General features: G+C 39.8%; 1 protein-coding gene across 2 annotated transcripts in view; it reads left to right on the top strand.

The window, feature by feature from the left end:
* The first annotated feature begins 12,554 nt into the window (after positions 1-12,554).
* sqlea (squalene epoxidase a) overlaps positions 12,555-17,440 on the top strand; it is a 44,307-nt gene continuing 39,421 nt past the window's right edge. Inside the window, exons 1-3 of one of the 2 annotated variants that reach the window (XM_059970867.1) lie at positions 12,555-12,796; positions 12,994-13,430; positions 16,401-16,641. In XM_059970867.1, the coding sequence (XP_059826850.1) occupies positions 13,149-13,430; positions 16,401-16,641 (523 nt within the window). In that variant the 5' untranslated portion in view covers positions 12,555-12,796; positions 12,994-13,148. The remainder of the gene's footprint in view (positions 12,797-12,993; positions 13,431-16,400; positions 16,642-17,440) is intronic. The other variant, XM_059970861.1, reaches the window with a different exon arrangement.

Here is a 17,440-nt window from a genome sequence, read left to right on the forward strand (position 1 = left end):
TACAAACAGTATACAATATGTAACCATATACAACCCTGAGATTCATTTCTTGCAGACTGAACAGAGAAATACAATGGAATCAATGAAGCACAGACAAAGATTGTCAACAACCAAAATGCAAAAAAAGACAAACTGTGCAAATAAAAAAAAGAATAACAATGAATAAATAAGTAGCACTGAGACCATGAGCTGTAGAGTCCTTCACATTCAGTCCATAGGTTGTGGAATTGGTTCAGCGCTTAGGTGACTGAAGTTACCTGGTATGTTTTGCAGCTCTAAAACATGAAACTAATCAAAGGAAAAACACCAAGCCAGGAATAGCTCGTATACATTCTTTGTTTTACTTTTAGTGAGGTGTGAATCGCGGTGGTGTAATAATATATGCAATTCATAAATATAACTCATAATAAATTATATAAACAACAAATAATACTCAACAGGTGAGACCTGTGGCTATGAAACAATCTCAGGTTCTGGGTCCTCCTCTGTGGTGGTTGCAGTAGTTGACTCTGAGACTGTAGGGAGCTCTGACAGCTCTGGACACCTTTCTTCTGTAACGGTTGACTCACTCTCCTCAAATGATCAATGTGTCACCTCCAGGTGACATCAGATGCAACCTCCAATGTGCAGAAGAGTGGTACAATTCTGTCCTTAATCTTTCCCAGTACCCACCTTTGATCACCTCAGTTGTCTTTCACCAGGCCTGATTGCCCAAGAGTGAAACATTGAATGCCCAACATGGGATTTACACAGTGAATGCCCAGGCCCTGGGAACTGTTGTGGCACAGAGGCACTTGGGAATACAAGTACATAATTTCCTGGAAGTAGAGTCACAAGGAGACAAGGTGGTGAAGAAGGCTTTTGGCAGCCTAGCTTCATCAGTCCAGGCACTGAGTACAGGAGCTGGGACATATGGTACAGTTGTTTAAGATCTTGAGGAGGCCACAGTTGGAACATGGTGTATAGTTCTGGTCACCTGTTATATGAAAGGCTGGAAAAGATCTACAAGGATGCTGCCAGGAACTGGTAGCCTGAATTAAAGGCTGGCCAGGCTAGGAATTTACTCCAGTTGTATGGAACTGTAAGGGATACCAGTGGGGTGAATGAACATAGACTTTACCCCAAGGAAGGGAAACGTTAAACTAGAGGACATAGGTTTAGGGAAGAGGTGAATGATTTAAAAGGGATCTGAAGGGTAACTTCTTCATTCCGGGGATCTGTGTGCACAGAATGAGCTGCCGGGGAAAGTGCTTGAGGACAGTATGACTAGATCAGTGGGCACCAGGGCTAGCATAGACATATATAGTCAAAGGTTGGAGCCCAAATGACAATCAGAAGTCCCAAAGTCGAAGACTGGTGCTACGAACCCCGTAACTGGGTCACTTGCCAGCAAAGATAGAGAGGTCCGTTGAAGTCTGATAATATGATTTTTAACAGTATTTATTAGTAAAACTACACAATCCTATCAAATCCTTTAATTATCTTAAACGTTTCAATCAGATCCCCTCTCAATCTCCTCAATTCCAGTGTGTACAAGCCCAATCTCTCTGCGTAAGACAGCCCTGCCATCCCAGGAATCAACCTAGTGAATCTACGCTGCACTTCCTCAATTGCCACAATGTCCTTCCTTAAACCTGGAGACCAAAACTGTACACAATATTCCAGGTGTGGTCTCACCAGGGCCCTGTACAAATGCAAAAGGACATCCTTGCTCTTGTACTCAATTCCCCTTGTAATAAAGGCCAACATTCCATTTGCCCTCTTCACTGCCTGTTGCACTTGCTCATTCACCTTCATTGACTGGTGAACTAGGACTCCTAGGTCTCTTTGCGTTTCTCCCTTACCTAACTCTACACCATTCAGACAATACACTACCCTCTTGTTCCTGCTTCCAAAGTGGATAACTTCACATTTATTCACATTGAATGACATCTGCCAAGTATCCGCCCACTCACCCAGCCTATCCAAGTCTCCCTGTATTCTCCTAACGTCCTCTTCGCATGTCACACTGCCACCCAGTTTAGTATCGTCAGCAAACTTGCTGATATAGTTTTCAATGCCCTCATCTAAATCGTTGACATAAATCGTAAAGAGCTGTGGTCCCAATACAGAGCCCTGTGGTACCCCACTAGTCACCTCCAGCCAGTCCGAGAAACACCCATTCACTGCTACCCTTTGCTTTCTATCTGCCAACCAGTTTTCTATCCATGTTGAAACCCTGCCCCAAATGCCATGAGCTCTGATTTTACTCACCAATCTCCTATGTGGCACCTTATCGAATGCCTTCTGAAAATCTAGGTAGACAACATCCACTGGCTTACCCTCATCTAACATTCTTGTTACACCCTCAAAAAACTCCAACAGATTAGTCAAGCATGATTTGCCCTTGGTAAATCCATGCTGGCTCGGCCTAATCCTATTACTGCCATCAAGATGTGCCACTATTTCGTCCTTAATAATGGACTCAAGCATCTTCCCCACGACTGACATTAGGCTAACAGGGCGATAGTTCTCTGTTTTCTCCTTCCCTTCTTGAAAAGAGGGATAACATTAGCCACTCTCCAATCTTCAGGAACTGATCCTGAATCTAAGGAACATTGGAAAATGATTACCAATGCATCCGCAATTTCCTGAGCCACCTCTTTTAGAACCCTCGGATGCAGACCATCTGGACCCGGGGATTTATTAGCCTTCAGTCCTACCAGTCTACTCATCACAGTTTCTTTCCTAATGTCAATCTGTCTCAATTCCTCTGATATCTTATGACCTTTAGCTCTCCTTTAGCTAAAGTCATTCTTCCGTGGCGAGCCCGCCAATCCCAGGCAAGGGAAGGACGCACACGAGCCCCCCACCGTCTGTCGCTATTAAACGCTGTCATGGGATTTCTAGCATTTCTCCTGGTGCGTCTGAAGGGGTTGTTCCCCAGACCCTCTTTTCTCCTTACTCACAGGGTCTCAGATGTCAATCAGGTTGGGATGATGCAATCCCTCAACCAGCCCACTCTGGTCGTCCCCTGAGGGGCTTCAATGAATAGTACAGTACTAAATACACAATTCTGTCTCCAAGAGACAATGGCCATTATCAGGGGTTTTAGTTTCGCTGAGGCCAGGACACATTCCAAACCTTGAGGATTCTGCATGTCTCTCTCTCATTTCCTGGGTCCCAGACCCAAATTAATAGCGATCTTGTGATTTTCAAAAAGGAGGGGGCGACTTTGTACCCTTCGGCCCCTCAGAGTTGTGGCACATTCGTATAACTGGAATCTGCAGGATGTCTGGGAGATGGTCGATGTGGGTGTGAGGATAAAAGGGTTTTGTTTAGCTGTTCAAAGAAACACACACAAAATGCTGGAGGAACTCAACAAGTCAGGTACCATCTATGGAAAACAGTAAACTGTTGACGTTTCGGGCTGAGACCCATAATGGTAATCTCCCCACTATGTATTATGTGTCCTAACCACTGTGTTAAACTCCTCTGTGCACAAAATGTCCCACCCACAGTGGTAATCTCCCCACCATGTACAACGTTCCCCACTCATTGTGATAATCTTTCCTCTGTGTACAATGTTTCCCACTCATTGTGATAATCTCCCCTCTGTGTACAATTTGTCCCACTCACTGTGGTGATTTCCTCGATGTGTCAAATGTGTCCCACTCACTGTAGTGATCTCCCTTCTGTGTACAATGTGTCCAACTCACTGTGATCTCCACTCCGTGTACAATTTGTCCCACTCACTGTGGTGAACTCCCCTCTGTGTACAATGTGTCCCACTCACTGTGATCTCCCATCTGCAAACAATGTGTGTCACTCACTGTGGTGATCTCCCCTCTGTGTAAAATGTGTCCCACTCACCAAGATGATCTCCCCTCTGTGTACAACGTGTCCAACTCACTGAGATCTCCCCTCTGTGTAAAATGTGTCCAACTCACTGTGGTGATCTCCCTTCTGTGTACAAAGTGTCCCACTGTGATCTCCCCTCTGCGAACAATGTGTGTCACTCACTGTGGTGATCTCCCCTCTGTGTACAATGTGTCCCACTCACTGTGATCTCCCCTCTGTGAACAATATGTGTCACTCACTGTGGTGATCTCCCCAAGTGTACAATTTCTTTTCTTTCTAAATCTTTTTATTAATATTAGTAATATGGACAGAATACAAATGATATATTGATAAAGAAATTACCAACATACAAATTCCATTACATATGAAAAAAACATACATAATAGTTACAATATAAATGAGTTTACCAAGACATAAGCCATAAAATATATGTATGAACATAGTAAGTCTAAATATTTCATAATGTATGATATAAAGAAAACAGAAAAAAGAAAGAAAAAAAACCAAAAAAAATTATATAATGCAAAACTAGCTAATCTAATCTAATAACTATAACTAATAAGTAATATAGAAGAAAAAAGAAGCAAAAAAAAAAGAGAAAAAAAAGGGGCTGTTTATAATATCTCACAAAAATAAGTATTCATCAATGCCGTCACTTCCGGTCCTCTCAAAATACATAAGCTAAAAGCTGGGAAATCAAATGAACTTGGAACAGGGTCATATTACATCATATAAAAATGTTGAATAAATGGTCTCCATAACTTTTCAAATTTAATAGAAGTCTCAAAAGTACCACTTCTAATTTTTTCTAAATTTAAACATAACACAGTTTGAGAGAACCAATTAAATACAGATTAATTTCTTTCCAATTCAACAATATAGATCTTCTAGCCATCAGAGTTAGAAATGCAATCATTTGACGGGCAGAAGAAGATAAATGCAGTGAGTCTAACATTGGTAAAACAAAAATTGCAGTAATAGGATGAGGTTGTAAATCGATATTCAAAACCGCAGAAATAATATCAAAAATATCTTTCCAATATTTCTCCAAAAATGAACACGACCAAAACATATGAGTTAAAGACGCAATTTCAGAATGACATCTATCACAAGTAGGACTAATATGAGAGTAAAAATGAGCTAATTTATCCTTGGACATATGGGCCCTATGTATGACCTTAAATTGTATTAATGAATGTTTGGCACATAACGATGATGTATTAACTAATTGAAGAATTCTATCCCAATTCTCACTAGAAATACTAAGACTAAGCTCTCTTTCCCAATCCTTTTTAGTCTTATAAAGAGGCTCTGAACATATCTTCATAATTATATTATAAAGTTTTGAAATAAGCCCTTTTTGAAAAGGGTCTAATTCAAATGAACTCTCCAAAATATCTGAAGGCACAAAATTTGGAAACGTAGAGAGTACAGAACTTAAAAAATGTCTAATCTGTAAATATCTAAAAAAATGAAATCTAGGCAAGTTATATTTGTTGGATAATTGCTCAAAAGACATGAAACAATTGTCTAAAAATAAATCAGAAAATCTTAGTAATCCCTTAGTTTTCCAAGCCGAATAAGCTTGATCTATAATGGAAGGGTGAAAAAAACAATTAGATACAATAGGACTATTTAAAACGAATTGAGTCAACCCAAAAAATCTCCGAAATTGAAACCATATACGCAAAGTATGTTTAACTATCGGGTTGTCAATTCGTTTCGGCAATTTAGAAAGAGCAAAAAGGAGAGAAGTCCCTAAAATAGAACCCAGAGCATAAGCTGATACCGATTTGGTTTCTAAACTCACCCAACAAGGGCCAAAAGATCCACCCCCATCTTTCAACCAACATAACAAATATCTAATATTAACTGCCCAATAGTAAAATCTGAAATTAGGTAATGCTAACCCACCTTCCTTTTTTGTCTTCTGTAAATATGTTTTACCTAACCTGGGATTTTTATTCTGCCATATATATGAAGAAATTTTAGAGTCAACATTAGTAAAAAAAGATTTCGGGATAAAAGTTGGTATCGCTTGAAAAATAAATAAAAACTTAGGTAAAATAAACATCTTAATAGCATTAATCCTACCTATTAGGGATAAAGATAAAGGTGACCACTTAGTAAACAAACCTTTAATCTGATCAATTAAGGGTAAAAAATTAAATCTAAATAAATCTTTATGGTTTTTTGTGATTTTGATCCCTAAATAAGTAAAAGAGTCATTAACTAATTTAAAAGGTAAATTTCCGTAAATTGGGACCCGTTTATTCAAAGGAAACAATTCATTTTTATTAAGATTTAACTTATACCCAGAAAACTCACTAAATTGAGCCAATAATGATAAAACTGCTGGAATGGATTTCTCCGGGTTAGAAATGAATAGTAATAAATCATCTGAATACAAAGATAACTTATGAATATCTGTCCCACGATTAATACCCAAAATATCCTGTGATTGTCTGATGGCAATTGCCAAAGGTTCTAAGGCAATGTTAAATAGTAATGGACTAAGAGGACATCCTTGTCTAGTGCCCCGAAATGGGCAAAAAAAGGGAGATCTTTGATTATTGGTAAACACTGAGGCTACTGGAGTATGATAAATCAATTTGATCCATGATATAAATATCGGACTAAAATTAAACTTCTCCAACACATTAAATAAGTAAGGCCATTCAACTCTATCAAATACTTTCTCCGCATCTAATGAAATCACGCATTCTGAAGTGTCATGTGAGGGAGTATAAACAATATTCAACAATCTCCTAATGTAAAAAAAAGAATAACGATTTTTAATAAAACCAGTTTGATCATCTGAAATAATTTTGGGTAATACCTTCTCCAATCTAGATGCCAGTAACTTGGAAAAAATCTTGGAGTCTACATTCAATAAAGATATAGGTCTATAGGAAGCACAGTTAGTAGGGTCTTTATCTTTCTTCAATATTAGAGAAATGGAAGCTCTATAAAAAGATTGTGGCAAATTCCCCAATCTAATGGCTTCCTCAAAAACCTTACCTAACCAAGGGGAAAGAGTAGCGGAAAAAAATTTTAAAAATTCAACTGTATAACCATCTGGACCCGGTGCTTTCCCAGAATTCATTGAGGAATAGCCCCCTTAATTTCTACATCCGTAATAGGAGTATCCAATATCAAAAGATCATCAGATGATAATCTTGGAAAATTTAATTTCCCAAGAAAATCAGACATGGTATTATAATCTTGAGGAAATTCAGATTGATACAGGGAGGTATAGAAATCTTGAAATGCCTTATTTATCTCATCATGATTAACTGTCAGATTCCCATTCTGCTGACCAATCTTAGTGATTTGACTTTTAACCAAAGCATTCTTCAATTGACTAGCTAACAGTTTACCAGATTTATCACTATGTATATAAAAATCAGATTTAGTTTTCATTAATTGATTTTCAATCGAGGATGTAAGTAATAAACTATGTTCCATTTGAAGTTCAACCCTTTGTTTGTAAAGCTCCTTACTAGGAGCAATCGAATATTTCTTATCAATCTCTTTAATTTTATCAACCAATAAAAGAGTTTCCATCTTAATATGTTTCCTCAAACCAACAAAATAAGAAATAATCTGTCCACGTACATACGCTTTAAAGGTGTCCCAAAGTGTTCCGCAGGAAATATCATCTGTAGAATTGGTTGAAAAGAAGAAGTCGATCTGCTCCTCCATAAATTTTATAAAGTCAGAGTCTTGCAACAAGGTAGAGTCAAATCGCTATTGTCTAGCATTAGAAGCTGTATCCGTAAATTTCATAGAAAGTAATAATGGAGCATGATCAGAGATAGCTATAACATCATAGTTACAACCGATTACCAATGGAATAAAACAAGAGTCTACAAAAAAATAATCAATTCTCGAATAAGAGTGATAAACATGTGAGAAAAAAGAAAACTCTTTGTCATTAGGATACCGGAATCTCCAAATATCAAAAACTCCATTGTCAGTCAAAAAAGAGTTAATACAAGTGGCCGACTTATTAGGTAAAGACTGAATAGATAAAGATTTATCCATCAGAGGATTTAAACAACAATTAAAGTCACCACCCATTATTAACTTATATTCGTTTAGATTGGGTAAAGAAGTAAATAAAGACTTAAAAAAGTCAGGACAATCCACATTTGGAGCATAAACATTAACCAAAGCAACCTTTTTATTACAAAGTAAACCCGTAATTAACAAAAATCTGCCATTCGGATCCGAAAAAATATCATGTTGAACAAATGAAATAGAGGAGTCAATAAAAATTGAAACTCCTTTTACTTTAGCGTTCGAATTTGCGTGATACTGTTGACCCCGCCAAAATCTAAAAAAACGAAATTTGTCCTCCTTCCTCACATGAGTTTCTTGTACAAAAATGATATGAGCATTAAGTTTTTGGAATACTTTGAAAATCTTCTTTCGTTTAATTGGATGATTTAAACCATTAGTATTCCAAGACGCAAAATTAATGGTCTGAGCCATAATTCTATAATCAACCCTTTGGTATAGAAAGGGTTAACCAACTTATAAACTCATGCACCCGGAAGAGGAACAAAAGTAATGAGAAGACCCGGAAGTGATGACAACACAGACATATTTGAAGTTCAAAAACAGCCCAACTAAAAAAACTAACACAAACTGGTACAAAAAAAAATAGAATTAGAAAACAGACCATCCCCCCACCCCCCCAAGAAAAAGAGAAAAAGCCAAAATATGACTTAAAAAGGGAAAAAGCAAGACTAATCCTACCCCCATGTCAGCTGAAGAACACTCCATATATAAAGGATATATATAAAAGAATCACCCCAACTTTAAAAATTAAAATCGCTATAATAAAAACCTTATTTCTAAGTATAGTTAGTTGTAAAAAGAATAAAAATATAATCACTAAAAAAAATTATAAATCAGGCTCTAGCCCAGACAAAACAAAAAATATTTAAGCTATGATAAGCGATGCATTGTAGGGAAAAGACGCGAAAAATAAAAACATAACGCCATCTTAAGCAAAACCAAAAATCTTTGTCAAAAAACCACCATCTTAATCAAAGAAAAATTCACCTTCAAAGAATTAAAAATATACCTTCGAAGGAACAAAGTTAATAGACAAGTATGTAGTTAAATGATTAAAGTGTATAAGGCAAAACAATTAATATGACGCAAACACACTTTAACTTAAATATAAAGTATAGGATGAACCTACACCAATAACCAGATTTTAATTCTGGTTTAAGAGATCGAGAACCATCTTACACGATCAGAATCGTTCATTTATTAGAGACTGGTGTCTGTAGCAGTAGGGAAGTTCTCCTCCAGATATTTTCTCGCTTCTGAAGTTGAAATGAAAACCTGTCGTGGAGCATTCGACGGAGAAATTCGGAGCTTCGCAGGGTATAGAAGCGCAGGTTTCAGATTTTTCTCATAACATTCAGCCATCAACGGTTTAAAAAGAAGCCTTCTTTTTAAAAGGTCAGGACTAAAGTCTTCGACCAGGCGGAAGCAAAAATCTTTAAATTTAATCATTCCTGCTCGACGAGCTGCTCTTATAAGTTGTTCTTTGTCATGTACATAATGGAACCGGACAATTACCACCGAAGGTTTGTCTGTAACACTTGGTGATCGACGCCGAATTCTATGTGCCCGATCCAATAAAGGAGGGTTATTCGGGAAAATCGTCGGAAATGCTTCTTTTAAAAGTTGAGCAAAATATTTCGAAGGGTCATCTTTTTCTATGCCGTCTGGAAGACCAAGTATACGTAAGATCTGTCTTCTGGACCGATTCTCAAAATCATCACTCTTGGCTTTAAGGGCTTCCATCAGCTTAATGGTCGAAATTAAATCCTGTTGAAGTTTTTCAATAGTCAAATCTCGCTTCCGAGCTTCTTCCTGCAGAGACGCAATAAGATCTTGTTGCTGTTTAATTACTAAATCCGTCTTAACCATGTACTCTTGAAAAGCCTTTATATCTTCTTTAAAAAATTGTTGTAGTTCAGCAAATTTTTTATCCAAAACCTCCATAAACAATTCAAAAGTTAATTGAGTTTGTTGTGTCGGAGCCTGCTTTTTTCCGTTACCGTTCGGATTGCGCCCAGGATCCCGTCCCTTAGACCTGAGAGACATTTCTGTTTGCATATCTTCAAAAGTTCACAACAAACTCTTGGCAGTAAATCCAAAAAAAAATAACAAAGAAACTTTCGGTATAGGTAAAAATAAGCTGAATAAGGGTGATCAAAGGTTAAAAAAAGTAAAGGTTATGGAGCGAAACAGTACTCACTCCATGAGCGTCTCCAGCTGAACTCTCCCCATGTGCACAATTTGTCCAACTCACTGTGGTGATCTCCCCTTTGTGTAAAATGTGTCCCACTCACTGTGGTGATCTCCCCTCTGTGTGCAATGTGTCCAACTCACTGTGGTGATCTCCCCTCTGTGTACAATGTGTCCCACTCACTGTGGTGATCTCCCCTCTGTGTGCAATGTGTCCAACTCACTGTGGTGATCTCCCCTCTGTGTACAATGTGTCCCACTCACTGTGGTGATTTCCCCTCTGTGTGCAATGTGTCCAACTCACTGTGGTGATCTCCCCTCTGTGTGCAATGTGTCTCACTCACTGTGGTGATCTCCCCTCTGCGAACAATGTGTCTCACTCACTCTGATCTCCCCTCTGTGTACAATGTGTCTCACTCACTGTGGTGATCTCCCCTCTGCGAACAATGTGTCTCACTCACTCTGATCTCCCCTCTGTGTAAAATGTGTCCCATTCACTGTGGTGATCTCCCCTCTGTGTACAACGTGTCCAACTCACTGTGATCTCCCCTCCGTGTACAATGTGTCCCACTCACTGTGGTGATCTCCCCTCTGTGTACAATGTGTGCCACTCACTGTGGTGATCTCCCTTCTGTGTACAATGTGTCCAGTTCACTGTGATCTCCCCTCTGCGAACAATGTGTGCCACTCACTGTGGTGATCTCCCTTCTGTGTACAATGTGTCCAGCTCACTGTGATCTCCCCTCTGCGAACAATGTGTGCCACTCACTGTGGTGATCTCCCTTCTGTGTACAATGTGTCCCACTCACTGTGAACTCCCCTCTGTGTACAATGTGTCCCACTCACTGTGATCTCCCCTCTGCGAACAATGTGTGTCACTCACTGTGGTGATCTCCCCTCTGTGTACAATGTGTCCCACTCACTGTGGTGATCTCCCCTATGTGTACAATGTGTCTCACTCATTGTGATCTCCCCTCTGTTTAAAACGTGTCTCACACACTGTGGTGATCTCCCCTCTGTGTACAATGTGTGTCACTCATTGTAATCTCCCCTCTGTTTAAAATTTGTCCCACTCACTGTGGTGATCTCCCCTCTGTGTACAATGTGTCTCACTCATTGTGATCTCCCCTCTGTTTAAAATGTGTCTCACTCACTGTGATAATCTCCCCTCTGTGTACAATGTGTCTCACTCATTGTAATCTCCCCTCTGTTTAAAATTTGTCCCACTCACTGTGGTGATCTCCCCTCTGTGTACAATGTGTCTCACTCATTGTGATCTCCCCTCTGTTTAAAATGTGTCTCACTCACTGTGATAATCTCCCCTCTGTGTACAATGTGTCTCACTCATTGTGATCTCCCCTCTGTTTAAAATGTGTCTCACTCACTGTGGTGATCTCCCCTCTGTGTACAATGTGTGTCACTCATTGTAATCTCCCCTGTTTAAAATTTGTCCCACATTACCTGATTGCGGTAAACTCCACACTGTGTGCGAAGTTTATCTCACCCTTTGGTGTAAAATGTCTACCATCCACTGTTGACACAGGCTCAACATTTTAGGACTACCCCTTCCCCGCTGCCATGAGCCCATCAACCCTCGCTATTTTTTCCCCCTTTTGCGCTAATTTTTTTCTCTAATACAGTACTCCTATAATTTGTACTTTTTAAGTATTGCACTGTATTGCTGCCGCAAATCAACAGCTTTCACTGCATCTCAATATTAAGCCTTATTTTGGTCCTGACTCGGATTCAGGACCAGCTACTACTTTAACCATTTGGTTTCAGAACTAATCTGCACAACTCTAATCACTCCCTCAGTGAAGAAGCATTGTGATCGTATTGAACAACGGATCTTACTTTCTAATTATGTTCCTTCTTTAATGATTTTCCATGATTCGTGTTCGTTCGGGTTGTCTTGTGAATGCTGTGTTGCTTTGATTCTGCTGCAAGTAAATATCGTCATTGATCCTGCCTTCTTGCCCACTGCGAATTCCAGCTCCTGAACCTTCTGCATTCCTGCCTTTCTCGTCTGCAAGAGCGCATTCCTACCCTCGAGCCAGATGCCTTCCTGCTCTCAGCATCAATGCATCTCTGGACGCGAACCTTATGCCTTTCTGTTCTCTACATCTGTGTAATCCTGCCCCCCTCCCCCCACCACCACCCGCAATTGCCTACCCCACCCCCCCCAACCTCTGCCAATGTGCCCCCTCCCTAGCGACCGACCGGGTTGAAAGAATAGGTGAGCGGCTGATGACGCACCGCAGCCCCTTTGTGACATCAAATCATGCTAGGAGACGGGAGAAGCCGTTATCCCTTCCGTCCGTTCCGATTGGCCAACCCCGAGATAGCGTGAGCTCTGCTCATCGATACGCCGCGCTGCCATTGGCTGAATGCGCAGCGAGAGGCGGGAACCAGCCGGCGCTCTGCAACTGTCACTCACCCGACTCATCAGCATCTCATTAAATAGACGGTGACAGTCGGCTGCGGGGCGACGGAGACTAATTGGGGGTATCGCTTCGGTTTAGGGGTGTGACCGTGACTGGGGTCGCCAGACTGCACCCTCCTCAACTTGGGGTGAAAGAATGAGCAGGTTAACGGTTTCTGTTCCAAAGGACTACTTTCTGTATCTTGGCACAGGTGCGATGGCCCGAACGGTCTCTTCCTCTGGTGCATCATTTTGTTGGTAATATTAAATCCCGAATTATATTTAAAATTAACGAAAAAGTCCCTAAAAGAGAGTAGAAACCTTTATATTAAGTTATGAAATTTTAAACAATGGCATCTGTCACGAAAAAGGTAAAAAAATCATATTGGCTGGGCAAGAAATTGCATCTCTATTTTTAATTTCTTTTTCTCGTTATTTTTATTTCTTGGACACAGTGGAAGATAAACTAATTGAAGATTGAGGAAAAGACCCAAGCCGTGATTATACGATAATCATCGATTAATCGGTTAAACATCGATTTATATGAATGTTCGGAATTTACTGAGGTGGAATTACATTTAAGGGACAAGGTTGAAAGAAAAGGACAAAAATGTGGATTTTCCTAGGAATTGCTACTTTTACTTATGTGTATAAGAAGTGCGACGACTTGTTGGACGCGAGCTACGCGAACAAGGAGGTGCTGGGGGCTTTGCTGCTATTTTTCTCCTTAGGGTTACTGCTGTCCTGTCGTTGTCGATATAGACAAAGGAAGGGTCAAAAACAGCCTTCCAACCTGGGCTTCCTCTACCAGCTTCTCTCATTCCTGCCCCTGGCAAGCTCCTTCAATGGGTCTGCAGACTCTGACAGCACGGAGCAGGACCAAGCCAGGCAGGTAAGGAGATAAGCAAAGGTCTACTTACAGGCAACATGCAATATAATCGCTTGTTATTTATTTTCTGCCTTGATGTCATAGTAGATTCCCGACTAGGTTTGTAAAGCAGATACTGAATTTAAAACTAAATTACAATAATAATGTTTGTTGATGCTGTAAAACACTTTAAAATCTCTTTAGAAGTAACTATTAGTCAATGATATTTGTAAGTGTGTCTTGAGGTATGCATTATTGTTGGGCAATTCATTTGTTTGGCCTTACCTCATTCCCCCCCCCCCCCCACCCCCACAACTGTTCTATAAGAAACTCGGCTTAAGGAAGAATGATAGCAATTGTAAGAAAATTAGAAGTAACATTTGACATACCGGATGTTTTTTATCTTGTGTATTTTGAGCTGCATCCAATTCAGAATACAGTTATTTTGTTCTCTTTTACACATTTGTACTGGAAATGACATTCAATAATCTTGAATTAAAAATTGTGGAAATGGATAAATGGATAATATTCTTGGATTAGTTTCCTGAATATTTTGAAGTACTGGTGTTTTGTTTAAAAATACAGATGTGTAATTGAGACTTTGTATCAGCAAATTAGATTTCATTATGTAAAATAGATTTGGAATGTGTTATTTAAACTATTGAGGCATATACTATTAATTGCCATTTGGAGTTCCCAATTGTGAAATCATCACTCAAAAGACAGTTCAGCTGAATGGGGAGGGGCAAGTGAATGTTTTCCTCAAGATTTGGGGTGACTTCAGCAGATTGTGATATTCATATGTTATCTCACCCATTAAACAGCAACAGCTGGCAGGTTTTCCACTGTAGTTATGTGTAGCAATTTTACCTGAATTGGAAGGGTATGGGTTCCAGTCTAATGACGGATTCAGGCTGATGCCCTGTGTAGTAATGACGTGAGGTGATGCAATACAGGGACAAGCCCACACCATCCATCCATCTATCTGCACTCACCTCTGCATTAATCCATTCAAAAAGGCTGCATTCGCATCAACTCTCTACCATTAATTCATACACTTGGGACAATTTACAGAGGCAAAATAGCCTACATCTTTGGCATAGGGGAGGAAATGGACATCTAGAGCAAACACCCGTGCAGTATAAGAAGGGGCACTTGGAGGGTTGTGTGCTGTTCCAGTTCTTGCATGATGAGAAGCATGTGATTAAGTTAGAGAGAGTGCAGAAAAGATTCATAAGGATATTGCCTGGACAGAAGGAGACTGAGAGGTGAAATGAGAGAGGTAAGTTTTTTTTTCAAAACAGAGAAGCATGCTGTTGTTGGCCAGTGTCTGTTTCCTGTGGTGTGGTTGTGTAATATTAAAAAATAATAGGGAGCATAAGTTTAAAGTGAAAGGGGATCTGAAGGGTGAATTTTTCACACAAAGAGTAGTTCATATTACCAGAGGAGGCAGAGGCAGGAAGAGTTACAGCATTTAAGAGACATCTTAAAATCATTTCATGGAGTTATAGAGCATTACAGCATAGAAACAGCATTTTAGCCCATTTAGTCTGTGTCAAGCTATTGTTCTGCCTAGTTCCAATTACCTACTCCCTGTTGATCGCCCTCCATACGCCTCCCAACCATGTACTGTACATCTAAATATTGAAATCAAACCTGCATCCACCACTTCTGCTTGCAGCTTGTTCATCACTCACACCACCCTCTGAGTATTTCACCCTTCACCCATGACCTCTCATTCTAGTCTCTGTAGAAAAAGCCTGCTGGCATTTACCTCCCATAATTTTGTATACCTCGATCAAATCTTCCCTCATTCTCCTACACTCCAGGAATAAATTCTTAATCTATTCAATCTTTCCCTATAACCAATATTTGCCTTTATAAAGCTCAGGTGAGGCCTCACTTAGAGTATTGTGAGCAATTTTGGAACCCATATTTTATAAAGGACAAACCGACACTGGAGAGGGTTCAAAGGAGGTTCACAAAAATTATTCCAACATTGAATAGCTTGTCACGTGAAGAGTGTTTGATGGCTTTGGGCCTGTATTCACTATAATTCAGAAGAATGAGGGGTGATCTTTAAAGGCCTTGACAGAGTGGATGTGGAGAGATGTTTCCAATCGTGAGTCTAGGACCAGAGGGGACAGAGGGGCATCCTTTTAAAACAGAGATGAAGAGGAACTTCTTTAGCCAGAGAATGGTGAATCTGTGGAATTCTTTGCCACAGGTGGCTGTGGAGGCCAAGTCTTTCTGTATATTTAAGGCAGAGGTTGATAGGTTCTGGATTGAGGCATCTGGGGAGAGGAAGGAGATTGAGGCTGAAATGGATCTGTCACGATGAAATAGCAGAGCAGGCCCAATGCATCAAATGGTTTAATTCTGTTCCTCTATTTTATGGTCTTGTAATTCAGGTCCTCAAGTCCTGGCAACATCTATTCCAGCATCAACATAGCATTCTCACAACTTGCACCCTAACTGTAAGTCTTTGGAATGGGAGGAAACCAGAGCACCCTGAGGAACCTTTCCCAGTCATGGGGAAAATTATATACACTTTACAGACGGTGGTGGAATCAAACCCTGATCACTGATTGCTGGCATGATAAAGTGATTGCACTAACTGCTATGCTAATGTGCCACCCTGGGTCTCTGACACCAGGAAGCTGCAGCTGTACTTGCTGTTTAGCTCTGGCATTAAACTAAGGAATTGTATGGGCCCTTCAAATTGATGTGGCAAGGTTTTGAACAAGAGCTGTAGAGATAACACATAATCAGAACTAAAGCAGTAGAACAATTCCCTAGAAACATCTAGCCCACTGGCTATCAACTACCTACCCATTTGCTCTAATTCTTCATCATCCTGTTAAACTGTCGATGGGGCTAGGCAGAGTAACGGTTCATGTTTTTGTGCTGTAGTACTCTGAGAACATTTAAGTGTATATTTTAAGTCATAAGTAAGAAACCTGAAGATCTCTCATTCCTTCTGTCCTGATGCAGCACAAGAAAACAAATATCACTTCCTCTGAGTCTGCTACGAACATCAGGACGACTTCCCAATGTGATCCTGACATCATCATTGTGGGGTCTGGGGTACTTGGTTCTGCCATGGCCTCTGTACTTGCAAGGGCCGGGAGGAATGTGACGGTGATTGAGAGAGACCTGAAGGAACCGGACAGGATTGTTGGAGAGTTGTTACAGCCCGGTGGATATCGGGCCTTGAGAGCACTTGGTCTTGAAGGTACCAACAACATTGGCACTTAAAAGCTCTAAATATTTGCATTTTAGCTAAAGTGGAAATAATTAAACCAAAACAATAGACATTTGAACAATTCAGTTAAAACAGTTTGTACTTCTTATTTGCAAAAGTCAAGACTAAATGCAAATAAATTATGAAATAGGTGTTGAACCTCAGCAGCTCTAATTTGCAATTGCTTAGTGTTTCAAAATTCAAAGTAAATTTATTATTAAAAGTGCTATATGTCACCATATACTACCCTGAAATTGCAGGAATTCACAGTACAACAAAGAATGAATTTGGTGCCCTTTTACTTTGGACATTATGTGATGAAAGAAATGCAAACCGACAAACACATCCAACTATGTGCTGGGGGCAGCCCGCAAGTATCACAATGCAAGCAATAACAACAACAAGACAAAAACAGCAAAACAAAATCCTTTCCCATCCCCCCCACACCCAGACAGGCTGTCTCCAGCCCTCCAATCCTTATTCCCAATTGTTAAACTCCAACTTTGATTTCACGTAGGATACTGATCAGTGAATTAATCGTTAAGTTTTTCCAGAGAGCTGGCAGAGATATTTAATTCACTGGTGAATTATAAGTATTATCATTATCAGCCTGTTTGTTGTGTACAAATTGGTTGCTGTCCTTCCCACACACAGAGGACTGATACTTCAAAAGTATTTCATTGTGACGCAGACATTCTGAAAGGAACATGAAGTATTCACTGCATCCAGTTCAAATACCAGTGTGCTCCATCACAATCAGCTTCTTGTATAACTTAAGAAATTAATCATA

Source organism: Hypanus sabinus, chromosome 1 (genome assembly GCF_030144855.1).
Source record: "Hypanus sabinus isolate sHypSab1 chromosome 1, sHypSab1.hap1, whole genome shotgun sequence".
NCBI lineage: Eukaryota > Metazoa > Chordata > Chondrichthyes > Myliobatiformes > Dasyatidae > Hypanus > Hypanus sabinus.